Source organism: Prenolepis imparis, unplaced genomic scaffold, assembly GCF_030444845.1.
Source record: "Prenolepis imparis isolate NDT839.2.m4 unplaced genomic scaffold, iyPreImpa1.0 SCAF_12, whole genome shotgun sequence".
In the NCBI taxonomy this organism is placed as follows: domain Eukaryota; kingdom Metazoa; phylum Arthropoda; class Insecta; order Hymenoptera; family Formicidae; genus Prenolepis; species Prenolepis imparis.
The window spans coordinates 9,965,427-9,992,265 of record NW_028141170.1 but is presented as its reverse complement, the minus strand read 5'-3'; the positions used below and the strand labels follow the sequence as shown (position 1 = coordinate 9,992,265).

Below are 26,839 nucleotides of genomic sequence, written 5' to 3'. Positions count from 1 at the left end.
AACGGCGCACGCACCCCCGAGCCCCCACCACGCCGCTCCCCCACCACCCGCCACGCTCGCCCCTGAAATTGGCAACACTGCGGAGCCGTCTGATGAGCGTCTTATGAGGCAAAAATTATATTTGACGATTGTGGATATATTGATGATTTTATTATCATGGATGTAGATTTGCTTAGGCCGGGAACAGTCCCGATTTCGCCGGATACGATATTGTGGTTCGAATTTTTATTAAATCCCTCCTTACTGCAGAAGCACCTGTCGAAACCCTTTCCAGGTACATAAACATAATTTGCAATATCAATTCGCATTCATTAAATTAAAACGTATTGTCTCAATAAATGTATATTATGTCAAATATTAATTAATTATTAAAATATATAAATATATAAATTATAACACTTTTCATGTACATTGTGATTTTTAGATCCATCGCCTACAGATCTGATAATTAAATTTATGACAATTCATTCTGATCAAAAAGAGATCGAGGCAAAAGCGATTGATGCAGAATTAAATGATATAAAATCTAACGGCGCAACCAAATGGTGTCATAAAAATTTGGCATTGAAGATACTTTCCTTGAAAGTGGTAGCATACCTTAAATGGGACTTGGATATATTAGAGAAGAAGCTACCTCTGCCGATACAGTTGATATTACTGCAAGATCTATTTTATATTACCGGTGATGTTGCAGTAGAGATACCTACAATTCCAGAATTCTTTGTAGAAACAGCTTCCGATCAATTTCTGTTCACATTAGTTCTATATCACAGATGGCATTTGAGAGCCATTATTTATAGGGCTCTCAGTAATAAACAACCAAAACAACAATTACTTCATATGTAAGTTTTATTTTCTTAGCCTGAATTATATATTGTTTTACTTGTGAAAGTTTTAAAAAGATTTTATTTATATACTAGACCAGGTACTCAAGAATCCACATATGTACCTCCAGGTATAGTGGATGATATTATTAGGAAATTAGAAGCGCATGTACCAAATAGTGTAAGTGCCCTAAATGCTATTTTACAAATGTCTGATATAAAGCCAAAGACCCTTTCTTTTGATACTTTTCAAATGTTGACTGAAGACAGTACGGAAATTAAACAAAATTGGGAAAATATGTGCCGGGTAAACATAGATGAATTTAAATGTCAGGTATGTTAATTTACAAATGAGATATTTATTCTATATCTTATTGACGGAATAACAAAATATTTATTTCCTTCTTAGATACATTACGATCTTGCGATGTTTCATTTACTGAGGGAAGAGTATCAAGAGGCAACTCATCATATTAAGCAAGCCAAGGAGTTGTACAGTAATTTTAATCCAGCAGAAAAATTGTTGTACTGTAAAGTGCAGAAAGAATTTCTAAACGGTTGTTGTTTAGCATGCGAAGTGCCGCTGGAAGATATCAAACCTAGTCTTACTCAGCGTTTGCAATCTTCTATCAAAGATCAATACACTGTAGGTATATCTTTGTACATTTATTTAAAATCGACATGCGTTACATTTCTTGAATAATATGTACTCACAACACACACACATGCAAAATCTGCAGAATATATTGCAGATTTTGCAAGCAGATAATATTTTCAGGGAGGTACCACAAGTTTATAGAGATAATTTGGAATTGGATGTGCAAGGTGGATTGGTTAATAGGAAGTTTGTAGTTGCCCGGGATCTTCTGTTACAAATACAGTGCTTAAATCTGGTCAGGAAGATCCTTGATAACAGCATAATACTAGGTGATTACGTAACGGAGATTAAGGCAGCTGGTACAAAGGGTCTGGATGTCTTATTTTGGGTAAAATAACTTTCATACCTTTAAATATTTATTAGCTCTAAGTAAACTCAAAAAATAATTTTTTTCATTTTTTTGACTATGACTTGACTATGACTGAAAACAGATCTTCACTATTTCTATTATATTTATCATCTAATATAATAAATAAAATTTGTCGTTTAAATCAAGCAGGAAATTAATTATTTATTGTATCATTATATTATATTATATTTGCTACTTTAGGCTTTAGATAATGTATTGGAGAAAGCAACAGTAACAGATAAAAAACAAATTTCCCATTATCTTCTTTACCTTGTAAACACTGCTGATGTAGAAGGACTTGCTTCAAAGATACTTAACAATCCTTCCTTCTCGTCATTATTCGATGAAACGGAGCTCGCTGTCTTTCAACAAGCAGTTACTTCCAACGAAATTGAGTTACCAAATTTATTACTGCAAAATGACTGGGGTATACCATCTGTACCATATATACGTATGTATAAATTCTATAAGAAAGAATATTATTAAGAAATATTATTAAGATTTATAAATATAATAATATTGAATAAGATAATAATATTAAATATAATATTAAATAATATTTAATATTAATTATTAAATATATAATAATATTAAATATTATAATAATATTATTAAGATCATTAATAGATACTTTATTTTACTGTCTTATGTATCGACTTTGAATCTCATTTTCATCTTTATTTACAGAAAATTCGAGAATCGAAGTGTTCGAATTGGAACAGAAACTGATAGAATCTTATGATTGTCATACGATTCGCGAAACATTGATCCATCTGGACGGAAAGAAACGTATGAAACCATTATGGCATGTGAACAACTGTTGGGAGTTACCCATACCGTTGCAGAGCGTAGTAATGTCGCTTCCCAGAGGTTTTCTTCAGGATTATTCCTACGTCCTGCTCGCAAAGAGTCGAGAATTGGTGACATCCAAAGATTTTGATGGCGCCATCGAGTTGCTGAAGGTACTGGATAAAGAGCTACAGGAAAATATGAAAAACGGAGGTTCGCTGGTTTTCAAGTTGGGCAAGCTAGTAAGCTGGGAACTCCTGCTCGTCGAGATATGGAAGTGTTTTAATGCTTGGCCGGCAACAAATGTCTGTACGTACATACACGAAGAATTAAAAAAATACAATTATTTTATATATTACAAGTTTAATATATTACTGTATATTTTAGGTGATATGCAAAGTATGGTCGCACGAAGTAAACAGTGCCTTGGTGCGTTAGAAGCGTCCGATCAGCTGATCCCGCGGCAAGAAATAATAGAATATTGTACGGTCTTTCTTTTAAATATGGCTGAATGGGATTATCTTACTAGCTTGGAGAAGCGTTGGAGTTACACTGAATTCGCAGCTGCCATCAGCAGTGTTTGCCAAGACATTGTCAAATACAAGGGAACTCGCAAATTCTCGCGAGACGCTTGGGATATGAGTACGTTATTAAAAAAAAATATATATATACATATATAGTAGATATTTAATATCAATTTTATATATAATATAATATATATAATTATAATATGTATATATATATATATAAAAAATATAAAAAAATATCTAACATATAATGTATAATATAAAAAATATATATATAATTTGTGGTATATATCGTGTAATTTCTTAGTTTTAGTCGCATTTGGTCCTAGCAGAGACCAACAACAGAAACGCAGTAGCAGTAACAGTTCAGGAAGTTCTGGCAGTGGCGTGTCAAGAGACATTGCTGCTAGTATCGCTGTTACGTTTACCCGACTACGAGAACCCATGGTTCTTACTGTAGTGATATCATTGTTGGCACGTTTGCGTAATATCTTGCGCGACGAATCTAGTCTGGAATTACACACACAATATCTATCCCTTTGGCCTGCTGGAGTACCTAAGTACGTTCATCATATTATCATTTTTATATTATATTTTTATATTATAATATTTAATTCATACAAAATTTATTCTCAAGTTAAAGTCGACAATATTACATTTAAAATCTTTATATCAGTTAATATATTTTAACTATATTTAATAATTTACACAATTTTACATTTATAGCGCAAATTCATATAACATCAGACACATTGGAGAACTATTATTTCAACTATTGACACAGGCTCTCAAGTATTATCCCTGCAATGTACCTTGGTTGAGATTAATGGGTGATCTTAATTTCGGTATGTAATTTCCGTTATGTCGCGAATATATAATATCAAATATGGTGAATAATAATATTGCTTTCTTTTCTCCAGTTCTAGCGTACTATGAAAGCGCAATGAAGTATTACTTGGAAGCTATCATGGTAGCTAGTGATTTATTCAGCCAACCGACACCACGTACACAGATAGACGATCTTGTTTACAGAAGGATGATCAAATGCTCTGCTCATTTACAGTGTTACACTCAAGCGGTTGTACTATGTCAATTTTTAGAAGAAGTGGATTACACTCTGGCTTTCAAAATGGCAGGCAGCGATCAAAAGAGCTGTGCTGCTGCTGATGCCATGGACGCATATTATCATTGTATTTGGGATACAACAATACTCGAGTATCTCATATATCTACATACAAAACGCGGAGAGCATCACAGAAAGCAACTCGCGGTAAGTTCGAGTATTATATAATGTAACAATAATGAAATAATTACAAACACTCAAATGACTGCATTAAATAATATAATGTTATATGGATTAAACAATTCTTTTTATATTTTTATTTTCTATTTTTAATAGCAAACATGAATATATATATATTTTTTTGTACAGTACATGTGTATAAAAAGGTACGAAAAATTTTACTTTACAGATCAAAATTATCGGTTTATTGGAATTAAACTCTAACAACAACGAAGAGATTCAGAGAGAAGCGGCTAATATTCGGAAAGCTAAATTTTTAAGGGCGTTAGCAAAGCAATATGTTTATTAGAGAGACTATCGAAATATTATATATGTTTATATACACACACACACACACACATTGACGAAAAAATTTATACCTTGCAATACAAAATATTGTATTGTTATACTTGTGTAATAAATATTGTATACATGTGTAAATGTGTGTATGCTATTTAAAAAGTAATGTAAAATAAAGATTTTGATTTATTAATACAATTACCTTAATCTAAATTAGTAGAAAAGTATTTGAATTTCGCGGGTTTTACGTGATATAAAGACGAGTTTCCAATTGTCCCATATGTTGTGGGTTGTTTGATATATATAAAATCCAACCAATTTGACATTTGACAGTCGATTGACAGCACCTGCGATAAATTTACGTTTATTGAAGAAATAGATTTAAAAAATATCACAAGTGTTGGGTTTATATTCAGGAAAAGGAGGGGACTCTATCTTTTCGCTTCTTCGACATAAGGGTTAATCCATACGTTAGACGACTCTATCGTCTTTAAAGAGTACAAACACAACGTGTACAAACACATACGTGTTTTGTGGAAATATTACGCTCTTATAATGAGTACGCCAGAGAATTCTGTAAGTTTATTCTCATTGATAATTGAAACGTTATTTTATATAATGATACATCCATTATAATAATATAAATAATCATTATGATTTATGCGACATTTATGTTACTGATGATAGATGGTTATGACTGAATCCTCTCGTCGCGTATGGTACATCGAATAACAGATTTTTGTGAATTTATTGTGAAAACACCAAGTCTAGCCGTGCAAATATTTTCTTTTTACGATATCATATTTCAAATGTATTCACAAAGTTTCTAAATTAAAACGAGAGAACTTTGTTTCTTTTTATCCAGATAAAATTTCTAATTAAAAATTTCAATATATTTTTATATAATATAATTATGTACTCTTATATTTATTTGAATTCAATATTTATTCTACAGGTAATAAAGATCAATAAATGGGACGGCACAGCTGTAAAGAATGCTTTGGACGATGCAGTCAAGGATATACTTACAAAGAAATATAATTACATGGAGAATTTTGCTCTTCTCGATGGAAGGCTGGCGCTCTGTGGGGTCGCTGTTACAATAGCTATCATAGCGTTGTTATGCGATTATCTGTATCCATTCCCTACTTCCAAGCCTGTTTTAGTAGCTTGTGTTTCTCTATATTTCATTCTAATGGGACTCTTGACATTGTACACAACGTACAAGGAGAAAGGCATATTTGTGGTTGCAGTCCAAAGGTGAATTTATAATCTGTAATTTATTATGCCCTATTTTCATCTCTGTTTAAGTCAGTCCCTTTTTGTTCATATTTATAAGAATTGTTTTTAATATCAACATGAGATTAAACATCAGGCTGATACTAAATATATAATAAAGATACAGATTTATATAAAATTGTATAATGTATTATGATCTTTCAGAGATCCAGCAGGCTTTAACCCTGACTTCATCTGGGAGGCAAGTTCCTATTTGAAGAAATATGATGACAAGTATAACTTGGTGTTGTCGGTTAGAAGCGCTTCATCAGGCAACATTAATGAGACAACAGTAACTAAGTCTGTTGCAAATTTCATCGACGTTAATGGTGTAGTGATTCCAGAATTGATAGAAACTGTTGTGATAAATCTGCATGACAGCCTGACATCACAACGCAAAGAAAAGTAGCAGTGTTCTGATATTTGAACAATAAAGTTTCTTTCTGTTTTACATGAATAAATTCGATATGTATTGCAGTTTTGCATTCGCTTTTTAAAATACGCAGTCCAGTGTTTTTACGTTTCCAATCTGGTGTAATAATGTAAATAATACATAATGAGAATTCAAATATTTATTCCTCTGTGCGAGTTACAATTATTATATTCAGCATCCGATAGTAACAGAATGAACATTAAAAACATTCTCCTTTCTATACAAACAAGTGTTGTTTGATGCATTCATTATTTATTTTATCTCGTAAAGACACTATTGGTTAAATTATTTGCATATATCATATATATGAATATCTCTAGATCTATCCATGATGTAAGAAAATTAAATATAAAATTTAAAAAAATAAAAAAAAATAAATTAATTAAAATTAATAAAAATAAAAATAAATATTTTTTTATATCATGAGCCCCCTCTTATCTTCAGATATACATATGATGACTTGTGTATATATATATATATACATATATATATATATCGGTTTGTTGTCGAGTAAGATTGTCATCACATTTTGGTCGGTTTTGATGTATTATCTCGAAAAGTGAATAAAGCAAACCCGTTCTTTTACAACATTTAAAAATGACAACGCTCAGGCCTTTTACATGCAACGATTTGTTCAAATTCAACAACGTGTAAGTAGCTTTTACAAAAAATTTGTCTTTTCTAACCTAAAATTCAATTGAATAATTAAAACAATTCATTATATTGACGATCATTATAATTATATTTATCGTTTTCTTTTTTAGGAATTTGGATCCGCTCACAGAAACAGTATCCTTTATTCTGATTGAAAAACCTTATTAATGTATTATCAACAAATATTTTTTTTCATTAATTCATTATATTGTCATATTAATTTTAAAGAATTTGGAATGTTTATAATTAAATAAGCAAATCCTTAGGGGAGATTATTTATTACTATAACATTATTTTTTTCAAGATTTATTCAACATTTTGTCTCGAAAATAGATATTTACTTATTATTGATTGAAAAAAGCTAAAGTGATTTCGATATTATGTTTTGTTTGATTAAAATAATTTGTAAGATATTTCAAAATTATTTTTCACATTTCTATTCAGTATGGACTTTCGTTTTATATGCATTACCTTGCGCATTGGCCAGAATACATTCAGGTGGCAGAATCACCAAGCGGTGAAATTATGGGTTACAGTGAGTCCATTAAATTCTAACATGTTCTTATAACAATGCATAAGCCTAATGTGATCTAAAATTAGCATTATTATTTGGAAATCAACAAAGTCATGGGAAAGGCGGAGGGTCATGGAGAAAATTGGCACGGTCACGTAACAGCCCTCACAGTTTCCCCCGATTACAGAAGATTAGGTCTAGCTGCGATGCTGATGAAGTTTCTTGAGGAAGTATCGGAAAAGTAAGCAATAATTTAATTCTAGATAACAGAAATTTCAGTATTATCTTTGTTAGTAACATGCTATCCTTAATTTTTGACGATATCTTTTTATGGAAATTAGGAAACAGGCGTATTTCGTGGATCTCTTTGTCAGAGTGAGCAATAAAGTTGCAATTGCAATGTATCAACAATTAGGATACATCGTATACAGAACGGTATTGGAATACTATAATGGGGATCCGGATGAAGATGCATATGGTAAATTTATTTTAAGGAATTTAAGGTAGTATATCTTATATATATTAATAGGGATGATATATTGTTTTTAGATATGAGAAAAGCGCTGTCGAGAGACGTGAAAAAGAAATCTATGATTCCATTAACACATCCTGTGAGACCAGAAGAGGTAGACTGAAATTTCAATAATTTCTATTACATAATGCGGGATGAATATCATATGGTTCAAACTTCTTGTCTCTCACGATTGCGCGAAACAGACTGAAAAATAAACCAAAAAGTATAAATCACATAAAACGTGTGTATACAAATTATCATAAATCTTGAGAAATACATGCCGCTAAAAATTTTTATGGTGGCTTTTCTTATCTCTTATATGATAACAAATTCCTCGTACACACACATTCTAAGATTATCAATAGAATTTCCTTTATATAACTATATCCTTTTATGGTTCTCTATTTTATTAGTTTAATTTCTTTTTCAAGTGAGACGAAAAAAATAATTTAGCAACTGATATTAACGTTCATACGCTTGTATTAATGTGCAGTTTATTTGTTCTGTACAATAGTACACAATGGGTTTTCCATTTGTTTCGCTCCGTACCTTCTTTTCACATATGAATAAATAATAAATATAAATGTGTGACATATGAGATGGGCTCGGTATAGAATGCGATCCAGATAGAGCTCGATTGTGTGAATTACTAGCTGTCTATTTTGATTCTACTAATCTTTAGAAACGCAAGTCCATTTTTAAAAATGATATTTACATACGAATGAGCGTGTCTCTAATACGAGTTCTTTCAACTACGTTTCACATGATACCATGGGTGCTAGTCACCCGCGCAATAACATTTGATATCGCGCACGATATATTATATATATATATATAAAAAATTAAGGACAAAATGTCTCTCGTTCTTGCATATCTTTGTACTGCTCTCAAGTTAGGTTCGAGGTTCGAATTATCCGTACAAACGTTGTCACAATGTGCTAAATGAAGCCGGGTGTATAATTTTAGTCCGTCTTTACATTCCCAGACAATTGTAAATAATCTTCCAAAGAAGATTGCAAAGATCTGATTTCTTTGAAATATCCTTTCGACGTCTTACGGAAGTCCTTCGAATTGAGATCCGCTGTTCAGCTTCGTTTTGTTGTCCCTCGCAGGGAAATAGACAGGATCGTGTAATATATAATCTCGGTAATTATACAAAATCTTGTAGAAGTCTTGTACGTATTGCACGAAAGCCCTACTTTTATTCAGCCGCGCTCGTAATTTATTTGTAACCGCTAAAAGGAAGACGTTTGCTAGTTTACGTAGGACACGTCGAACGCGAGTACAAAATTTCTCTCTCTCTTTCTCTATGTATAATATTATAGACACGCTATAACTGTTACGTATATATATTTTAATACACAATGTTGCACACGTATTATGCGCAGGAACGCGCATCGTTAATTATTAAATAGTAAATTACATTCCCAATGTTACGTCTATTTGTGTCCTTGTAAAAAAAAAGAAAAAAGAAACATATCTTAAATAAATATCGGAGACTAGCTGTTATCGAAGTTAAAATTTAACGATATATAAATTTTTTCTGTCTATTACAATCGTTCTCGCGAGTGATCTTACACATGTAAGAAGCAAAGAAACGGACATGCAAAGATAAGAATAAGAGATATATAATCAGTCTCTTTTTTTTCTGTCAATAAACGGAATGTAAAATAGTTCCGTTTATTAGATTAGATCTATTATATCATGTTGCACTAAAATGTTCTAACTGTTAAAATATAAGCTGCGTTCTTCTCTTTTCTTTTTTAAATTCTTTGTTTAAACATATCAAAATCGAATTTAGATAAAATTAAATTATTATTGTACAAATTTAATTAAAAAATTTTAATTACAACTTATATATACAATCTTAATTAAAAATCTAAATTCTCAATTCAAACTTAGTTAAAATTTATATGCGTGTTCAACAGAACAAATTTATTTTAATAAATTTAATTAAATTGAAATTATAGAAATTAAAATAAAATGAAAAAACTATTTAATAAAATTAGAGAAAATTCTTGCAAATTATATGACATAACGACGACACTCACGTGTATGCTTAGGTCGAGATGATTTTATAATTCGGTAAAATTGGGGAAAAAACGTATATCGCTGTATCATTTGATATATCTCTAAACATTTAATAACTTTGATTAATATATATATATATATATATATATATATATATATATATATATATATACACGTGATACGTGAGTATGTCATTATTTACGCAATATTTTACGCGTCTTTTTTTTTGCTTTTAATTTTTGGTATATAAATACGGTAGTAAAAATCTCAGCATGATACTTAGTCGCGGGATGAAACTATTCGATGTGTAATCGCGCATACTAATTATAGACAGTGTTACAGATCGATTTTTATTTCAATCACTTTTTTAAGCCACCTGTACGATTCTGTACTTCATAGTTAGCTCTCTCTTTCGCCGCTAATCGTGAAATATTTACAATTAATACGATCTTATTCGAAGTGTCAATATTAATTTACATGCATATTCGACGTAAATGATTCAAACGTGACTGCGATTACGCTTCGCAGAAAAAAAAAAAAACGATGCGCATGTATGATACTAATACTGCACTTTTTACGCTGCCTTTATATAATACAAACGACAAAATATGCATCATAATCAGACACATCCGCACACATTCAAGAAATATATTTCCATAGTTCTTTCTCAAAATTAACACGACCAGCCTTTTTATTAAGGTCTTTGGTGATCTGGCGTTGATTTCAGTATATCAGGTTGAGTTGGAAGACAGCTTGAACCTGTAAAAATAAAGCTCACTAAGCACTGTTCTCGTAAAGTAGTAATATTAAAATTAATTAATTTATAACACTGCTGTTTTGTTAAACAAAAAAAAATAATTAAAAATCGTCTTTATCTTTTCTGATTTATATTTACATCTAAAGAAATTAATTTTAAAAGATCGACCATCTTTATTATTTATAATTCAAGAAAATAGCTTTATATTTTTTTTATTTCTGAAGATTTTCAATATAAAATATTGAAGTTTATAATTTATTTTGTAACACGTCTTGTAACATCAAAATAACAAAGGTTTCTCTTTCACCAACCAGTCGCAGGTCTCATAGTGGATTTAATGGATCGATGTGATCCGTTGCGGGTTAGAGTATTCATTTGTGGAGTTCCAGGTAATGCGTGACCTAGTGCGTTCATATAGTCGGCAATCAGCAACGTTATCTCCAAAATCTGAAATAATTACGATGTCGTAAATAAAATGACGAAGTCATGAAATATTTTTCTAAATTATTAATACAATTCTGCAATGTTATATGATATACCCACCTTGGGTTTAGAAAGCGCGAAGAGCAGTTTCTGTTCGGCCGCACCCTCGTCCGGACAAGCAACAAGCATAAAATCGTCCAAACAGCCACCAAACGTCACTATATTTGCATAATTATAACGGCATACCACCGCCATCGTTTGTAACTCGAGTAACGTCACACTATCCTCGCAAACCGCTATCCAAACAGTCACGGGCTCAGTTTGTTTCAACTGAAAAAATCATTTTAGATTAAAAAAATCTCAAATTATACATAATAATTACGTAAAATCTATTATTATATGCATATAAAATTATTTTGTTTCTATACTTATGTATAGGAACGAAATATAATCTTGTAACAGTCTTATTATACCTTTGCTTGGTACAGGGTAGCTCCAAAAAAAGGCCACTTTCTGGTACACGTCAGATATATACGAACGCAATCCACTACGCTACGTCCTTTCAAACCGATCCACTTCTCCTGCAATTTTTCCTGCAATTCCCTGACGAAGGAAAAATTGAGCGAAGGTTAATAATACGAAAAAATGCATAATATGCTATATTTAAATAAATGTATCCAATAATCAGTCGAGTTATCGATTATTTATTATTCACCTCAATTGATCGGCGGTGATGTTGGCCCGATAGCGTATCGGATAAAATTTATCCAAGGCTTGGAGTACGAGATGATGCGGATTGTTTCCGGCACCGCTGCCACGTGCTTTGTCATTGTTATATTCTCCAAAATCGATCTATGAAATTAATTAATTCAATGAGATTCGTACAAAGTAATAAATTGATCAAATTATCTCTTAGTACAATAAAGTATTTATTAAGTTTTATATAAAATATATTTCATATAATATATATAATTATATATATTAATAATATTAAATATTATATATATATAAATAATATAATTATATTATTAATATAATATTTAATATAATATAATCGTACCTGTGCCATTAACGATGCCAATTCGAAGGCGAGTTCGCGATTTAATGGAAACTTTCCTTGTACAACTTGTTGATTTACTTGATAACATAATAAAAGCCTCTCCTTGTCCGTTTCCATTTTAGCAGCTTGCCGCCAGTAGCAACGCGATTTGTACGTCAATTGTATCACTCGAGTATTTTCGAATTTTCCCGAGCCCTTCTCTCGTAATGCAGTCTCCCACTTTGCGATAATATCGCACAGCTGAAACACAAGTTCGAATCTTAAAGCTTCATCCTAATCAATGCGATAAAGAAGCAAAAGCTTTTACATTCCCTTAAAATGTTTTAATCATTTTACAGGTTTAAGTAGAGAAAACTAAAGTACAAAACCTTGTTATTCATTTAAAGTACAAAAATTTGATTGCATTAATTTCAGTGATTAATATATTTACGAATAATTTGATAAATATATAATTCATATAATATGATGAAGATGAATTCTATTTTATATTTCTACCTTCGCTTGCAGGTCGATGAAATGTTCGAGATCCTTTTCGATCGGATCATCGCTGAATAGGGTGAAGCCAGATTGATGAACGTCCCTGCAGCCGATTTCCTGATTAAGGGTGGTCAGAAATTCCTCTATCGTCGTACTACCGTCGAAGCTCACGACTTGATACGTCCCGTTGAGAAAGTGAACCGGTATGGCATGCGGCAATGAATGATGGTACGGATTCTTCATTAATATCGACAGTACTTCCATCCTCGAGGGTTTCACCTCTCTACCACCGTTCTGCAACGTTCTCTCCAAGGCTCGCTCGCAGTAAGCCGCGTATTTGCCGCATTCCGTTCTAGCGTAACGTAATATAGGATAAAATAAAATATTACACAGAGAGAATTGAATTTATCCTGAAAATCATGATAATCGTGGGATAATATATGCAAAGAATTTTAAAAATATGTTTGATTGATTTTACCATACTTTTAGTAAAATTAATTAATTAAACATATTTTATATATTTTATTGTGATAGATATTATTATTTATTATTGTAATGAATATTAATCATAGAAATTCTCATAAAATTCTTTCCATACCATATTGTCCCACGATTACCATGACTTTCAGGATAAATTCTAAGAGAAAATTCTCTCTGTGTATATATATATATATATATATATATATATATATTATTATAGGATAAAATAAAAATGTTAAACAAGCACTAAGTAATAATCGGTCATTGCAGAAGAGATGAATTTCTAAAACTTAATACATAATTTGTTACAGTATAGATTCTATCTATACATATTAATCGAAAAAAAAAAGATTAGAATAGCCTTAGGACTGCAAATTTTAAATGTCGAGCTAAAGATTTTCCCGCGTGATCTCAATTATATATTTGGACAGAAGAAAAACTTGTGTAAAAAGTGAATAAACATAGAATTATTAAGATTAATAACTCTAGTGACAGCTTTGTTCTCATATCTCAAGTCTTCAGAATTATGGAAAAGCTTAAAGCTGCCTTCCTCGTTGAAATTAGATACAATATTTAAAAGCTTACAAAAATCTTCACATTTATCTTCACATATAAAACATAATAAATCGGAGTGTATAGTAAATAAAATTGTACGCTTTCCCGAGAGATGTCTTTTGTCTTTTCATCTCTCTTCGCAATGATCGAACCGCTTCCTGGATCAGCTCTCTCACTCACTTGCTGTCGGCGTTTCTCTGCAGGTGCAGTTTCAGGTACCACAGTAGCCGATTGTTCCTGGGTAGGAAGAGAGAGACGGCGAGGGCCAGGAGCTGCCATCCCTGGATAAGCACGTACTGGGCGGGATTAGTTTTGCAGTCCAAGATAGTGGAGGTCGAGTGGCCCTGCATGAGCGGAGGACTGTGAGAAGTCGAGGCCGTTGATTGTGCGTCCGCATTTTCACCGCTGCCATTTGCCGCGGGACTTTGCGTATCGCAGGTGAAGAGCGATTGCGTGGCGCAGAGGAGGAGCTGCTGCAATGGTATGCTGGCATACTACTACGTCCCTGAATATTATATATATTCAGCCAATCCTATAGCTTTTACACTACTTTTCATCCTCGTCCAAAAGGTAAACGCGTTAACGTTTTACTTGATCACGATTGGCAAAACAATGGCAATTGAATGTAATCATTGTAATCAAATATATGTATTTGCGTTACGTTATATATTTTACTTTATCTTTTTTTACTTTTCATTGTGATATATACTGGTTTATTTTGTAAATAGATATTCATTCTCCATGTGTGTACATGTATATTCGAAAATGTTTGGCTTTCTATTCTACTTTTTTTTCTATTCTCAGCGTGTTAGCATTTAAACACTATTAAATTTTAATTATAATATTAATTTAATTTAAATATAATAATTAAATGTAATATTTAACAAGCACAAGCACACCATTAAACGAATAATCTTTTTAAATAAAAGATTCGGTGCAACAGTGGCTTCTTCAAGAACTTGAAAAAATTTATTTAAATTTTATTTTCTCAAATTCTCTCTGTAAGATGGATTTTTTCATTTTTTTTCCATGGAATAAAATGTAGCAATAAGTGCATGTGGAGTAGAAAGAAAATTATTTCGTGATACTTGATTTTTCTTAAAGAAATTATTCTCGCTAATAAGGAACTAAATAAGCAGAATGGAAAAAAATTCTAGATTATTCTCTAATATAAAAATTAAAACTTCATAAATTTTGGAGAATGAGAATCTCTATTAATTTCCTTGAATTTACTGATTTTTTCATCTGGAATATAGATCTCTTTTCTTTTATTATAAACTCAAACTAGGAAGTAGATTTTTTTTCATTTGAATTAATCATGTTTCGGTTAGTAGATAAGCACGAGAAATCGAAATTTCACCGCACAACCTGTTAATTGAATAAGAACGCGTATAAATTTGGTATAAACCCTTCAAAATCGCAAGAAGAATGTGAATGAAAAAAAAGTTCTTATGCTTTTAGGCCACGTGAATCAACCGCACCAACTGTAAAGCGTTGCGTTTACGTTTATTGACGTTATATGAGACGAGTGAGGCACTTTTTCTCGTAATTTTGCGTCCAGCGATACAATATTCGTGACAATATGTCCATATCTATGCGTTTTTTTTTTTCAATAACTTTGAGCAAAAGGATAAATATAAAAGAAGAGAGGAAGAGATGTCAGAGGAAAGAGAGAAAAAGAGAGAAAATCGAAACACAATACAAAAATTCAAGAGATATTTATAACATGTCTAAAGGACAAGTCTTTAAGATTTCAAGTGTTTTTTAGACATCTTTGTGATATTTCTGAGATATTTGTATTGTTCCGAGAAGGAAGGTAAAGGATTACAAATTTCATTCTTGTTAGAATAATCTATTCCGTTGATAAGAATCTAAATCTCTAAGCAGCATTCAAACAGAGAATATCCAAATAACTATTGCAGCTATTGCAAAAAGGAACTCATGAAAAATTGGAAAAAAAAGGAATCTAAAAATGTTTTTCTGTGTGTGTCCTCATGTACACCAACATACCATTCTGCAAGCGTGTGTGTGGCGCGAAACGTATTTTGACGGATCTCATATATTCACAGTAGAAGTAATAGAGAATAATATTTACTCTCTGTACTTTGTAACGTACGCAAGGATTAACAGAGATGATCGATAAACATCTACGTCGATTATATAATAAATATCATGATAATCGTCGAAATATGTTCGGCTCACATGATGGACGTTAGGGTATGATTTGATTGGGTATATGATATGTATAAATATTAAAGTATATGATAAAAAGTAAACGGAAAAACTTAACACCATCGTGATATATCTATAATAGAACCGATAAATGCGATGCATGCGATTTTATATAAAGTGAGAGCCTAAAAAAGTGACAGCACACTTAAAGCGGCAAATGAGAATTAAATGTGTTGATTGTTAAAATTAAAAATAGTCGTTGAACTTGGTCAAGTATTATTACTTATATTTTTGTATCATTTAAGTATATTATTATCGGGTTAAACCATTCTTGCTAAACCATTACTCGTAATACTTGACTAAGCATATTCAATGTACCATTTTCCGCGTTGAAAGAAATATTGTTCTCGAATGAATATGATATCGTCATCGGAAGTGATGAAGATGGTAGAAATGATGAGATGGTATAGATGAGATCCATCCGAGTTTTGATAAAAACGCGAATGATCGATGGGTATTCGATGGCTCTAACTTTAAAAAATGGTACAGGATGGTTGAGTGTTTTTTTTTGTTAAACAATAAGCAGGACTTACAACGCGCGCAGTACCCAGTGACACAAGTCTGGCGGCCTTTTTTACCTGTACGCCCAAACGGTGTTGCGTGTGACGACTTGTCTGCTTTACCAGAGCGCATATAAATTCAGATTGAAGTTCAGGCTGATCTAGGCATTGTTGCAACGCGTTTTGCGCTAGAACCACATGGTAGTCGATACCTGCTTGCTCTACCGCCACCGACATAAATAGTTGACAGGCCTGTGACGATTAAAAGTGCGTAAGATTATTTTAACGATACATCTGTTCCCTTTAACTACATCTTTCACACTCTTTCTAGATTAATTAAATCAATATATATTTAGATTATCAAAGAAAAGATTATAAAATTATAGCTAAAAAAGAATCAGATCTTATTTTAAAATATTGTTAATAATTAAAATAATGAGATTTGTGTTATTCGAAAACTTAATTAATTCATGTAAACTTTATAAAATTCTTAAAATGAAATAAATATATCCACATCTTAAAGACAAAAAAGAAAAAAATATTATATATAGAAACTATATTGCTCTACGAGCAAATAATAAAACTGTATATAATAAAACATTGGAGACAATTAAAATTTTCAATTCTATTATGCAAAAAAAATAAGCAAATAATGTAATTGCGAAAAAATTGATAAGGGATCGTGTCAACCTTGAAGAGCTTTATGGCTTCGGTTTGCAGAGATTCGGAGGTCAGGCTGGTCAGCGGACTAGTGATGCTCTCTTTCGCGTGTAACAGCAGAGGATGCCGCCACAGAACGCAACTGGGATCGCCATCGGTTTCCATTAATCTCTGCACCATTTGCTCGTATGCCGTACCCGCGCTCGGTCCGCCGCCAGACACCACCGTCAAATGGTAGAGCCAGTTGTCTTTTTCCTGCTTATGCGGCATCAATAGATACGTCGGACCTTGATGTGTCGGAAAGATGCCGATCGTCCTCTCGTGCGGGCATTCGGCGTCCCTTTCCTCGCTGTCGCTATCCGACACATGTTCCACCTCCTCTACTCGAGCGTCTCTCATGTTGATTTGGCCGATAGGATTCTAGAATCAAAGATAGATTGAATATATCAGACAATATAAGTGTGAAATAATATAAGTGCATTCAGAAAGTACAACGTTTATTATACATTATTGTCGAATAAACAAGTTCACCGAACAGAAAACTGATCAGTGATTAATCTTCTGAACTTAATGTTAATAATTTTAATAATATGATTAATTTAAATATATAAATTGATATAATAAAATAATAGTTATAATATATAATAAAATAGTTATAATAAAGTTATAATAAAACAGTAATATATATAGTATAATAAAATAATAAAATAGTTTGTACGAAAATCCATTTTCCTCTTATATATTTCAATTAATCATGATTGCAAATATGCAAAAATAGCATTTACATTTGTAATCGTTGACACTCAAGCGATTATTTATTCAATATTGTGGCCGTTCATTGTATAATCGTGGTATTTTCTGAATACAATCTTGAAACAATATATGTATATACTCACTGTATCGCTTGGGCACTTAAAGTAAAGGAACATCTTGCCGATGAGAACGCACCAACATTTTTTAGCATGGCCATTTTTTACTTTGGTTAACCAGCCTTGTATCGATGGTTTGTTGTCCTCCCTGCTAAGCAGGAGTTTCGTTGCGTTTCTCCTTTGCACGTTCTGTAGCACCCTTATCCAATCCTCCATCGTAGCAATACAATCCGCAGTCAAATAATATGTCTTTTTACCAGTGGCTATTTCAAAAGTGGCGGCACCTTCAGCTCTGTTGATTCTGAAATATACAAAATATATGAAACTGCTTCTAGTTTCTAGTGAGAATTAGATATTAAATATATATTTGATTATAGCAATTTAACTCTAAGATATGAAATCCGTGATGCATATTTTTTCCACATATTATAAACTATTCTCTCAAATTTATTTTTGTGTTAAAATAATTTATGAATTAATAAATTCTTAGATTACATATAAATATTATACATATAAATTAATAATAATAAAAATTACATATAAATTATAAAATTATAAAATAAAATACATAGAAATTTATTTTTCTGTTAAAATAATTTGTGAATTAATTAAATCTTAGATTACACATAAATACCTGCACACTTCATCCAAGATTATTTGGCCTTGCGGTTTTCGATTGACATCATTCTGGCTCTTCCAATACGTCAACACGCCATTTTTCAACACGAACCATCGTTTTCGCCAAGTTTTTAATTTGCCACCCAGTTTTGCCAAATGACCCGTCTTCTCCAGCGATTCCTGCTGTCTCTTTGGACTTTCGCCGGAAACGCGCATCAGTAAGCTAGGCATACTAGATTCCAAAGACGTCGAACTGAGCGCGTCAGGAGGTATCGCATAATCTTCAGACAATCCTGACTCGAGAGAAGTATCTGCAAATCGAACAAACTTAAAGTTGTCGGATGTCAAATATGTTGTGCGCGAAACTATTCTCTAGTCTCTTTTTTTCTGAATACTTGATTTCAAAACTTATCTTTCGATAGAAATAATTATAGGTATATATCAAAGTGCAAATAATATAATTTTATTTATTAATAATTTATTTAAATTATTTAAAAAATTTTTTCTCGCTTTGAATATTTTTTTCTCATTTTGAAAATAAATAGAATAGCCTTAAAAATGTCGATAAACTGGACCCTTCATTATGTTATATATAATCGATAAGATGTTAGGATCATTTATCTTATCGTAAAATGAATGTACAGAAGAAAAGTTACGTCAATCCAACTCACCACGTTTTACGCTTTTACTAGGGGACCCGCTGGAACTTCTTTTCGCGGGACTCAGACTACTGGTGGTTTTGATGCTTTTTGAAGGACTGCTCCCGCTACCGAGAGAGGAATCCGTATTGTCGGACGAGCTATTGGTGATCCTGGTATTAGTCTCGGTTTGATTAGGATGTTCCTCGCCGTCCGAGCTATCGTCGGAGCTGTCGCCAAAAGGCATGGATCTGATCTGACTGGCGCGTCCTGAACAAACAATGTGATGACAAATTTATACAAGTCGCAATTCATAAAGTCAACTATTAATTGAATTATTAAGTGCAATTTTTGTCATGTCTAACATTTCCTGCGTATTTTCCCTCTTTATGCTGATTCGAAAAATTTAGGTAGTATCTTTATAATCTGTACCTTTGACCGTGGCGTATACTGGAACGGAAATATCGCAGTAGCCTTGAGAATTGTGTGCCGTCAAGTTGTGTCCAGTGGCTTGGGAATGCTTCGACGAACTCGTGTTCATCGTGGAAGGTGCCGACTCCTCGTTTGTCGGTGGACCGATGCCAAGGCCACCGTCCGCTACCTATAAACAAACCGAGATTGTTAGAGAAACAATTAAATTTATCAAATTAATAAAATAAGTTTATATAAAAGAATTTTATCATCTCAAGATTCTAGTTAATGCGAACACTTTACATAATTTTCATACGATGTAACTAGTTCTTTGAAGGATTAACAATGAGACTAATGTCGTCGCTACCTGATATATTTTCGCCTCCCAGCTGGGAAACCTATGCAACGGCGGGGTCGGCGGACGAGGGCCTTGTCCGCTCCCCTGTAGCCAGTTCATGCCCTCTCGACTGGGCGTATAAATTTCGGCGTAGTCGTGCACCGTTTCCGAGCTTCCGCTGTCCCTGCTCGCCTCCGAGGCGCCGGACATATTCGGCAGCATCACCAGATTCTCCACCGCCGCGGCCAATTCCTCGGACAGCAGACTAAGGAAGGATAGAGAGAAGCGGCAAGTATAAAGCACAGAATCAATTCAATTGCTCTCTGTACGATTACATTATTGCGATATGTGTATGTGTGTGCGCGAGCGGCATTTTAAAATCCATTATTATTCTTTTAAATTAGGGATACGGTAAATAAATTTGATTCAAACTTGAAAGAAAAAATAAGTGCCATACATAATAAAAAATTATAATAAATTTATGAGAGAGAACCAAGAGAGAACATGTGACAACGAAAAATATAATAAGAGGAGGGTCGACGGATCCCCTCAGGAAGTCCCAGGACGTTACAGGGTACCACATTTCGAAAACTCGGGCGCCGCTATTACGTCGTGAGGCCTCCCAAGGAGAATTGAGAGCCGAGTAACGTTTAGTGTGATTCGTAAGAGTCAAAAAGGGTTCAACCTCGTAAATCGTGAAGCGGGAATTAATTCTACGGAGAGGAAGCTCTACCTCGAATCCATGTTGGCGGCGGCGACTCCTCGAATGGTGCCGCAGGCAGACAAATGTCTTCGGTGCTTCGTGCTCGTACTTTGCGGTTCCACCACGATATTCTGCACGCACTCGGGCGCCGTCTGCGGGGTACCTTCCAGACTTTCCGATCGTCTACGATCGATGCGTAAGGGGGTATCCACTTCCAGGGATAGCGACGCTCTCGTTGGTGCCTGCATTTACGAAATCTTTCGATAAGAACCTATTTCGTCAACTAAAGTAGACAATATATCTCTTTTCTTTGCAAACGAGCAACTAGGAATGAAGACTAATTAACTAGAAAATACATCTTATTATAAATTAAAAATTAATATTGATGTTAAAAGAAGAAAAAACTTACGGGGGATTTGATTCCGATATTCGTTATATGATTGCGCAACAGTTCAAGCTGCTGGTTGCATTTATTATTCTGTTCTCTCAGGTGTTGATTCTGTTGTTCCAGTTCTCTCAGCTTATTAGTGACCCATTCCTTTATCCTCGCTGCTTTCGCCTCTACTTGCCTGGCGTCCTGAAGCCGTAACTGCCTCTGTGAACAATGATAACAGCATGATAAAATGACACACAGCCTGATATCATTCAAGCAATCGTCAGAGATTACAGATAATCTGGAAGTATCAAGGAAAGAAATGGCTGAATCAAATAATAATCTTCAAATAACCGGAAGTAATACGTTTAGAAATAAATATTATTAGATAAATGTGATCATCATCAGATGATCACCTATTTGAGCAATAAAACTATCGTTTTTCAACTCAATCAATCAAAATTTCATGATGATCGCAATTGCTGAGGAATAAACTTAATGTTTGTACAGTTAATGAGGTGAGTTTGAAGTATTTTTTCGTGTGTTTAAATTATTCGAAAATGCGTAGACTATAAAGCTCTATACCTGTTCCTCGACCTGGGTCTCTAGCTTCGAGATGCAGGCGCAATGGACATCCTCGATCTTGTCATTCTGCGTACCGGAGGTCGACGGTAGCGAATGCGGTGGAGAACCAACTCCGGATGTGCTCAGGCAGTATTCACCCTTCACCAGCCGCTCCTCCATCATCCGTACCTAAAAGCAAATAGTAGAGAGAGAGAGTAAGCGAGAGTTCAATGCTTTATCGCGTTATATCGCTTCCTAGCGAACATTGACTTGAGTTTATGGACATGTGCATAACATTATCGACGTTCTATAGGATGTTCCGTGAACCTAGCGAGCCACCTTTCATCTTTCCTCAGTGAAAATATCGAGGGACATCAATTGATTATTTTTTTTACATCAAATATCTTGAATGAATAGTCTTTAAATCGTAAATCTAATAGAAAAATCAATTTAAAATTAAATAGAGGATAAAATTTTATTGTTTGCACTTAGAGTTCACGAAAAGACATTCAGTTTATCATTGGATTTTATTTGATTACTGGAGACGATAATTTTTATGTATCACAAATGTCTATACATGTAGATATTTCTAAAAATATTTTTTAATATTTATTGCTGCGTTTTCTCACCAATTTATGTAACAACTTATCTGCTAATAAATTATCTACGGTTCATCACATACTTTCGCTAGTTCTCCGTCCAACGATCTTCAAGAGCATCCGATCTTGTTAATAGAATGAGTATCATCGCCGCTAATAAAGTCCAACGAACCGGATAGTTGCCGGAGAAACTTGCTTGCTCGCGAATAATTGCGAATTAAAGACACTATATCGTTATCGGAGAATCTTGTTTGATCTCCCGAGAAAAGGATCGTAAATCAGAGATTTACAAAAGAATAATTATCACAGTGATAATCGCGAACCAGAGAGACACTAAATAATTACTGTACAAAATCAGAGAATAATATAAATAATCGCGGATCAAGCGAAATTATAATAGATATGTTACAGCAATTGTATTAAGCAACTGTCAAGAGAATTCGGCGAACAATCGCGAACTGAGGGCACCAAACAACTTGGCAGTGTGTCGAATAATCGCGAGAGTACCGAAAGTTCACCGTACGAAGTCCGATTTTAGCGGAAAAGCGCGAAACGAAATTCGCACGAGTGCGTACAAAGCCACGTTGCGTGCGTTGCAAATAAGAGAGAGAGAGATCTATATACATATGTGTATAGATACAGATGGATAGAGAAAGAGACAACTTGATGCGCGCCGGGGGAGGAACCCTTCCTACAGCACGTACCGTACGTACGTATGGCGTTTGCCACACGAATGTGTATATATATATATATGCGCGGTGAGCGTTTCGTAGAGAGAGCAGCTGTCAAAAATCGATATCGCGCGCGCCTTAACGGCAGGACGGAATAAACGAACGAACGAGCGAGAACGAGCGTCCGCGGGACGACTAGCCGAGAGAGAAAGGGACTGGAGAGAAAATCAATACGGGGAAATCCTCTCTCTTGCCGAATGTTTTCCCGGCATGTGCCTCCGACGTCGTCGTCGTCGTCGTCGTGCATGTGCTCTACCCAACTTATATCGATCCCCCTTGCCAAGTCTCTCCTTCGCGCAAACCCCCTCGGTTTTGTCTTTTCTTCTCTTTCTGAAAGCTGCCGCTTTTCTCTTTGCGGTCGCCGGTTCACCGGTAAAAGGGAATCGACTTGTTTTATACCTGGAGCGAGGTAATAGTTTATTACTTTCCAATTACATTTTCTGAGCTTTTGTCCGAAGAGGATGCGGCGAATTCGGAGTCATTGAGTTGACGTCGACGAAAATAAGCAGAGCGATTATCATTTATCGTATAATTTTTCAAGTTTTTAAATTTTACTATTTTTTTAATAAACTTTTATATATTTTTTAATAATGTCCCTCTCTTAAAGTAAATTAAGTACGTTAATTTTATTATATATAAATCTTTCTTCTTCTCTATCTTATGCATAGAATTTTATATTTTATGCAATAAATTCACTTATAGGCTCTTCCTCGCACTTTAAGGTTCCGCAAGATTAAATCTAAAGCATATAATATAAATTAACATAATTTAATTAATATTTTTTATGAAAGAAATGCTCTATATACATAATTTTATCATATACAGAGAGAATTTTCTCTGAAAATCATGGTAATCGTGGGTAGTAAATATGGTATGGAAAGAATTTCATGAGAATTTCTGATTAATATTTATCACAATAAAAAATAATAATACACAATAAAATATAAAATATGTTTGATTAATTTTATTAAAAGTATAGTAAAATTTACTAAAAGTATGGTGAAATTAATCAAACATATTTTTAAAATTCTTTCCATATTGTCCCACGATTATCATGATTTTCAAGATAAATTCTAGAGAAAATTCTCTCTGTAATAAATATCTCTATAATGAAAGTAATAAATATACTCTATAATAAAAGTTTACATGTATTTTAAATAATACATAAAAGTTAATATATAGAAAACTTCCGTATTCGAGCTATGCAATTTTTTTATTTAAAAAATTATAAAAAAACTTTAGAATTTAATTTAAAAAATCATCAGTTCTCTCACTGCCATCAGATAGAATCTTACCCCGATTAGCTGCCATGGTAGACGATTTTTTAAATTTTAGCTCCAATTCCTCGTCTTATTTCTGCGATTCGGACAATATTTCTCATCCACGAAGTGCAAATATATTCTTCCGCCGAGAATCTCGAGGCAAAATCTCAAATAAAAAAAAGAGAACAGTAACAAAAATGATACAACAAATTTCACGGATATAAACGCACGTGCGGAGAGTTTTCTCTGTCTATTCCCCGATGAAGATCGCGCCGAACTGAAACGCGCGAAACGAACAAACACCGAAGGGTACATAAACTTGCGGGGGTTTTCTAGAGGCGGTGAGTCACACGTTGGCTCATGGCCAATGGGAGAATTTGTGGATGCTACTCGTATGCATATACTCGCACAACCACCGTGGGTCAAGCCGATGACCCTGAGCAAAGCGAACTCGCTCCCTGAAAGCGTCTTGCGATAACGATAATTCGGTCGGAAAAAGGCCGCAGATGCCAGAAGAGAGAGATATCAGGAAAAACTAATTTTCCGAATAATTAATAAATAAAATTGATTAAATTTATAGAAGCATATATACGTGCAATTTCAATAAAATAGAAAAGTATTTGGTTTTCACTTCACCTAAACTTTCACTCATTGGCTGTTTTTAAGAGAAGAACCAAGCTATAGAAGAGACGACTGAGGACAGACTTTAATCGCGAGTGTTCCTATCTTTTTGTCTTGAGGACGTCTTGAAATTTATCGATCTGCTCCACTTGTTCTCTCGTTAGCGCAGGCTTATAGGAAGAAAATGCAAAGGAGGACGAGAACGATTCGCGCTTTAACAATGGACTTCAATCGGAAGTTGAAGTCAATTGTGTTTGAATGTCCGATGTGTATATACAGGATGTATGAGTCATCTGATTTCACGATTCAGAATAACATTTACACTCTTGTTTCTTATAATATATATGTATACATAAAAGATTAGAAATTGTTTTACTGTGAAACAAAAATTATAAATATTATTCCGGATATGTATATGTATATGTACATACATACTTATTGATCGCGTAAACTTTGAATTATAAATATAATTAGTTTAGAAAATTTGTTCAAGGATCTAAATAATTTAAATATATTAAAATGAATGTAAATAGTAAATACATATTTATTTTATTTCCAGATTATTGTCGAGGAGAAGCAGCTAATAAAGCTGAGACGAAATGTAGATACCGATTTTTTTTATGTATCGATCACATAAACTTTGAATTATAAATATAAAAATAATAATAAATATAGTTTAAAAAATTGTCCAAGGATCTACATAACAATTTAAATATATTAAAGTTAAAGTAAATACTCATTAATTTTATTTCCAGATTATTGTTGAGGAGAAGCAGTTGATAAAGCTGATTGTAAGACGAAAAATATTATAGATACCGATTTTTTTGATGTATCGATCGCGTAAACTTTGAATTATAAATAAATAATAATAAATATAGTTTAAAAAATTGTCCAAGGATCTACATAACAATTTAAATATATAAAAGTTAAGGTAAATATTCATTTATTTTATTCCCAGATTATTGTTGAGGAGAAGCAGTTGATAAAGCTGATTGTAAGACGAAAAATATTATAGATACCGATTTTTTTGATGTATCGATCGCGTAAACTTTGAATTATAAATAAATAATAATAAATATAGTTTAAAAAATTGTCCAAGGATCTACATAACAATTTAAATATATTAAAGTTAAGGTAAATACTCATTAATTTTATTTCTAGATTATTGTTGAGGAGAAGCAGTTGATAAAGCTGATTGTGAGACGAAAAATATTATAGATACCGATTTTTTTGATGTATCGATCGCGTAAACTTTGAATTATAAATAAATAATAATAAATATAGTTTAAAAAATTGTCCAAGGATCTACATAACAATTTAAATATATAAAAGTTAAGGTAAATATTCATTTATTTTATTCCCAGATTATTGTTGAGGAGAAGCAGTTGATAAAGCTGATTGTAAGACGAAAAATATTATAGATACCGATTTTTTTGATGTATCGATCGCGTAAACTTTGAATTATAAATAAATAATAATAAATATAGTTTAAAAAATTGTCCAAGGATCTACATAACAATTTAAATATATAAAAGTTAAGGTAAATATTAATTTATTTTATTTCTAGATTATTGTTGAGGAGAAGCAGTTGATAAAGCTGATTGTAAGACGAAAAATATTATAGATACCGATTTTTTTGATGTATCGATCGCGTAAACTTTGAATTATAAATAAATAATAATAAATATAGTTTAAAAAATTGTCCAAGGATCTACATAACAATTTAAATATATAAAAGTTAAGGTAAATATTCATTTATTTTATTTCCAGATTATTGTTGAGGAGAAGCAGTTGATAAAGCTGATTGTAAGACGAA

At 32.8% G+C, this 26,839-nt stretch overlaps 4 protein-coding genes across 14 annotated transcripts in view; 3 read left to right on the top strand and 1 right to left on the bottom strand.

Moving 5' to 3' along the window:
* Window positions 1–60: 60 nt before the first annotated feature.
* Ints8 (integrator complex subunit 8) lies at window positions 61–4,865 on the top strand. Its single transcript, XM_083051525.1, has 12 exons — window positions 61–274; window positions 425–842; window positions 921–1,158; window positions 1,234–1,470; window positions 1,565–1,810; window positions 2,033–2,282; window positions 2,519–2,929; window positions 3,008–3,262; window positions 3,455–3,707; window positions 3,874–3,992; window positions 4,068–4,417; window positions 4,620–4,865. The coding sequence occupies exons 1-12, from the start codon at window positions 157–159 to the stop codon at window positions 4,737–4,739; spliced, it is 3,015 nt and encodes a 1,004-aa protein (XP_082907651.1). The 5' UTR covers window positions 61–156; the 3' UTR covers window positions 4,740–4,865.
* A 169-nt stretch (window positions 4,866–5,034) lies between these two features.
* Spase25 (Signal peptidase complex subunit Spase25) lies at window positions 5,035–6,582 on the top strand. The gene is made up of 3 exons (XM_083051526.1): window positions 5,035–5,305; window positions 5,685–5,989; window positions 6,173–6,582. Exons 1-3 carry the CDS (start codon window positions 5,285–5,287, stop codon window positions 6,414–6,416), a joined length of 570 nt encoding a protein of 189 aa, XP_082907652.1. The 5' UTR covers window positions 5,035–5,284; the 3' UTR covers window positions 6,417–6,582.
* A 351-nt stretch (window positions 6,583–6,933) lies between these two features.
* On the top strand, window positions 6,934–9,597 carry Naa20a (N-alpha-acetyltransferase 20 A). Of its 4 annotated transcripts, none has more exons than XM_083052474.1 (6): window positions 6,934–7,090; window positions 7,205–7,229; window positions 7,539–7,629; window positions 7,720–7,849; window positions 7,950–8,086; window positions 8,158–9,597. In XM_083052474.1, exons 1-6 carry the CDS (start codon window positions 7,038–7,040, stop codon window positions 8,241–8,243), a joined length of 522 nt encoding a protein of 173 aa, XP_082908600.1. In that variant the 5' UTR covers window positions 6,934–7,037; the 3' UTR covers window positions 8,244–9,597. The 4 variants fall into 4 exon arrangements, with proteins under 4 accessions (XP_082908600.1, XP_082908603.1, XP_082908599.1 ...); XM_083052477.1 differs by having other exon boundaries at window positions 6,936–7,090; window positions 7,695–7,849; XM_083052473.1 differs by having other exon boundaries at window positions 6,936–7,090; window positions 7,505–7,629; window positions 7,695–7,849.
* Window positions 8,585–26,839, bottom strand: part of LOC145944237 (uncharacterized protein CG43867) — an 81,695-nt gene continuing 63,440 nt past the window's right edge. For 4 of the 8 annotated variants that reach the window (XM_083052458.1, XM_083052459.1, XM_083052466.1 and 1 more), the window contains exons 4-21: window positions 21,832–21,999; window positions 21,283–21,468; window positions 20,904–21,115; window positions 20,201–20,435; window positions 19,855–20,023; window positions 19,456–19,692; window positions 18,801–19,095; window positions 18,194–18,467; window positions 17,328–17,717; window positions 16,671–16,889; window positions 14,086–14,378; window positions 12,889–13,222; window positions 12,394–12,633; window positions 12,049–12,185; window positions 11,807–11,936; window positions 11,454–11,663; window positions 11,222–11,357; window positions 8,585–10,912 (exon numbers count right to left, since the gene is read on the bottom strand). In XM_083052458.1, the coding sequence (XP_082908584.1) occupies window positions 10,848–10,912; window positions 11,222–11,357; window positions 11,454–11,663; window positions 11,807–11,936; window positions 12,049–12,185; window positions 12,394–12,633; window positions 12,889–13,222; window positions 14,086–14,378; window positions 16,671–16,889; window positions 17,328–17,717; window positions 18,194–18,467; window positions 18,801–19,095; window positions 19,456–19,692; window positions 19,855–20,023; window positions 20,201–20,435; window positions 20,904–21,115; window positions 21,283–21,468; window positions 21,832–21,999 (3,930 nt within the window). In that variant the 3' untranslated portion in view covers window positions 8,585–10,847. The remainder of the gene's footprint in view (window positions 10,913–11,221; window positions 11,358–11,453; window positions 11,664–11,806; window positions 11,937–12,048; window positions 12,186–12,393; window positions 12,634–12,888; window positions 13,223–14,085; window positions 14,379–16,670; window positions 16,890–17,327; window positions 17,718–18,193; window positions 18,468–18,800; window positions 19,096–19,455; window positions 19,693–19,854; window positions 20,024–20,200; window positions 20,436–20,903; window positions 21,116–21,282; window positions 21,469–21,831; window positions 22,000–26,839) is intronic. The other 4 variants (XM_083052460.1, XM_083052462.1, XM_083052461.1 and 1 more) reach the window with 4 other exon arrangements.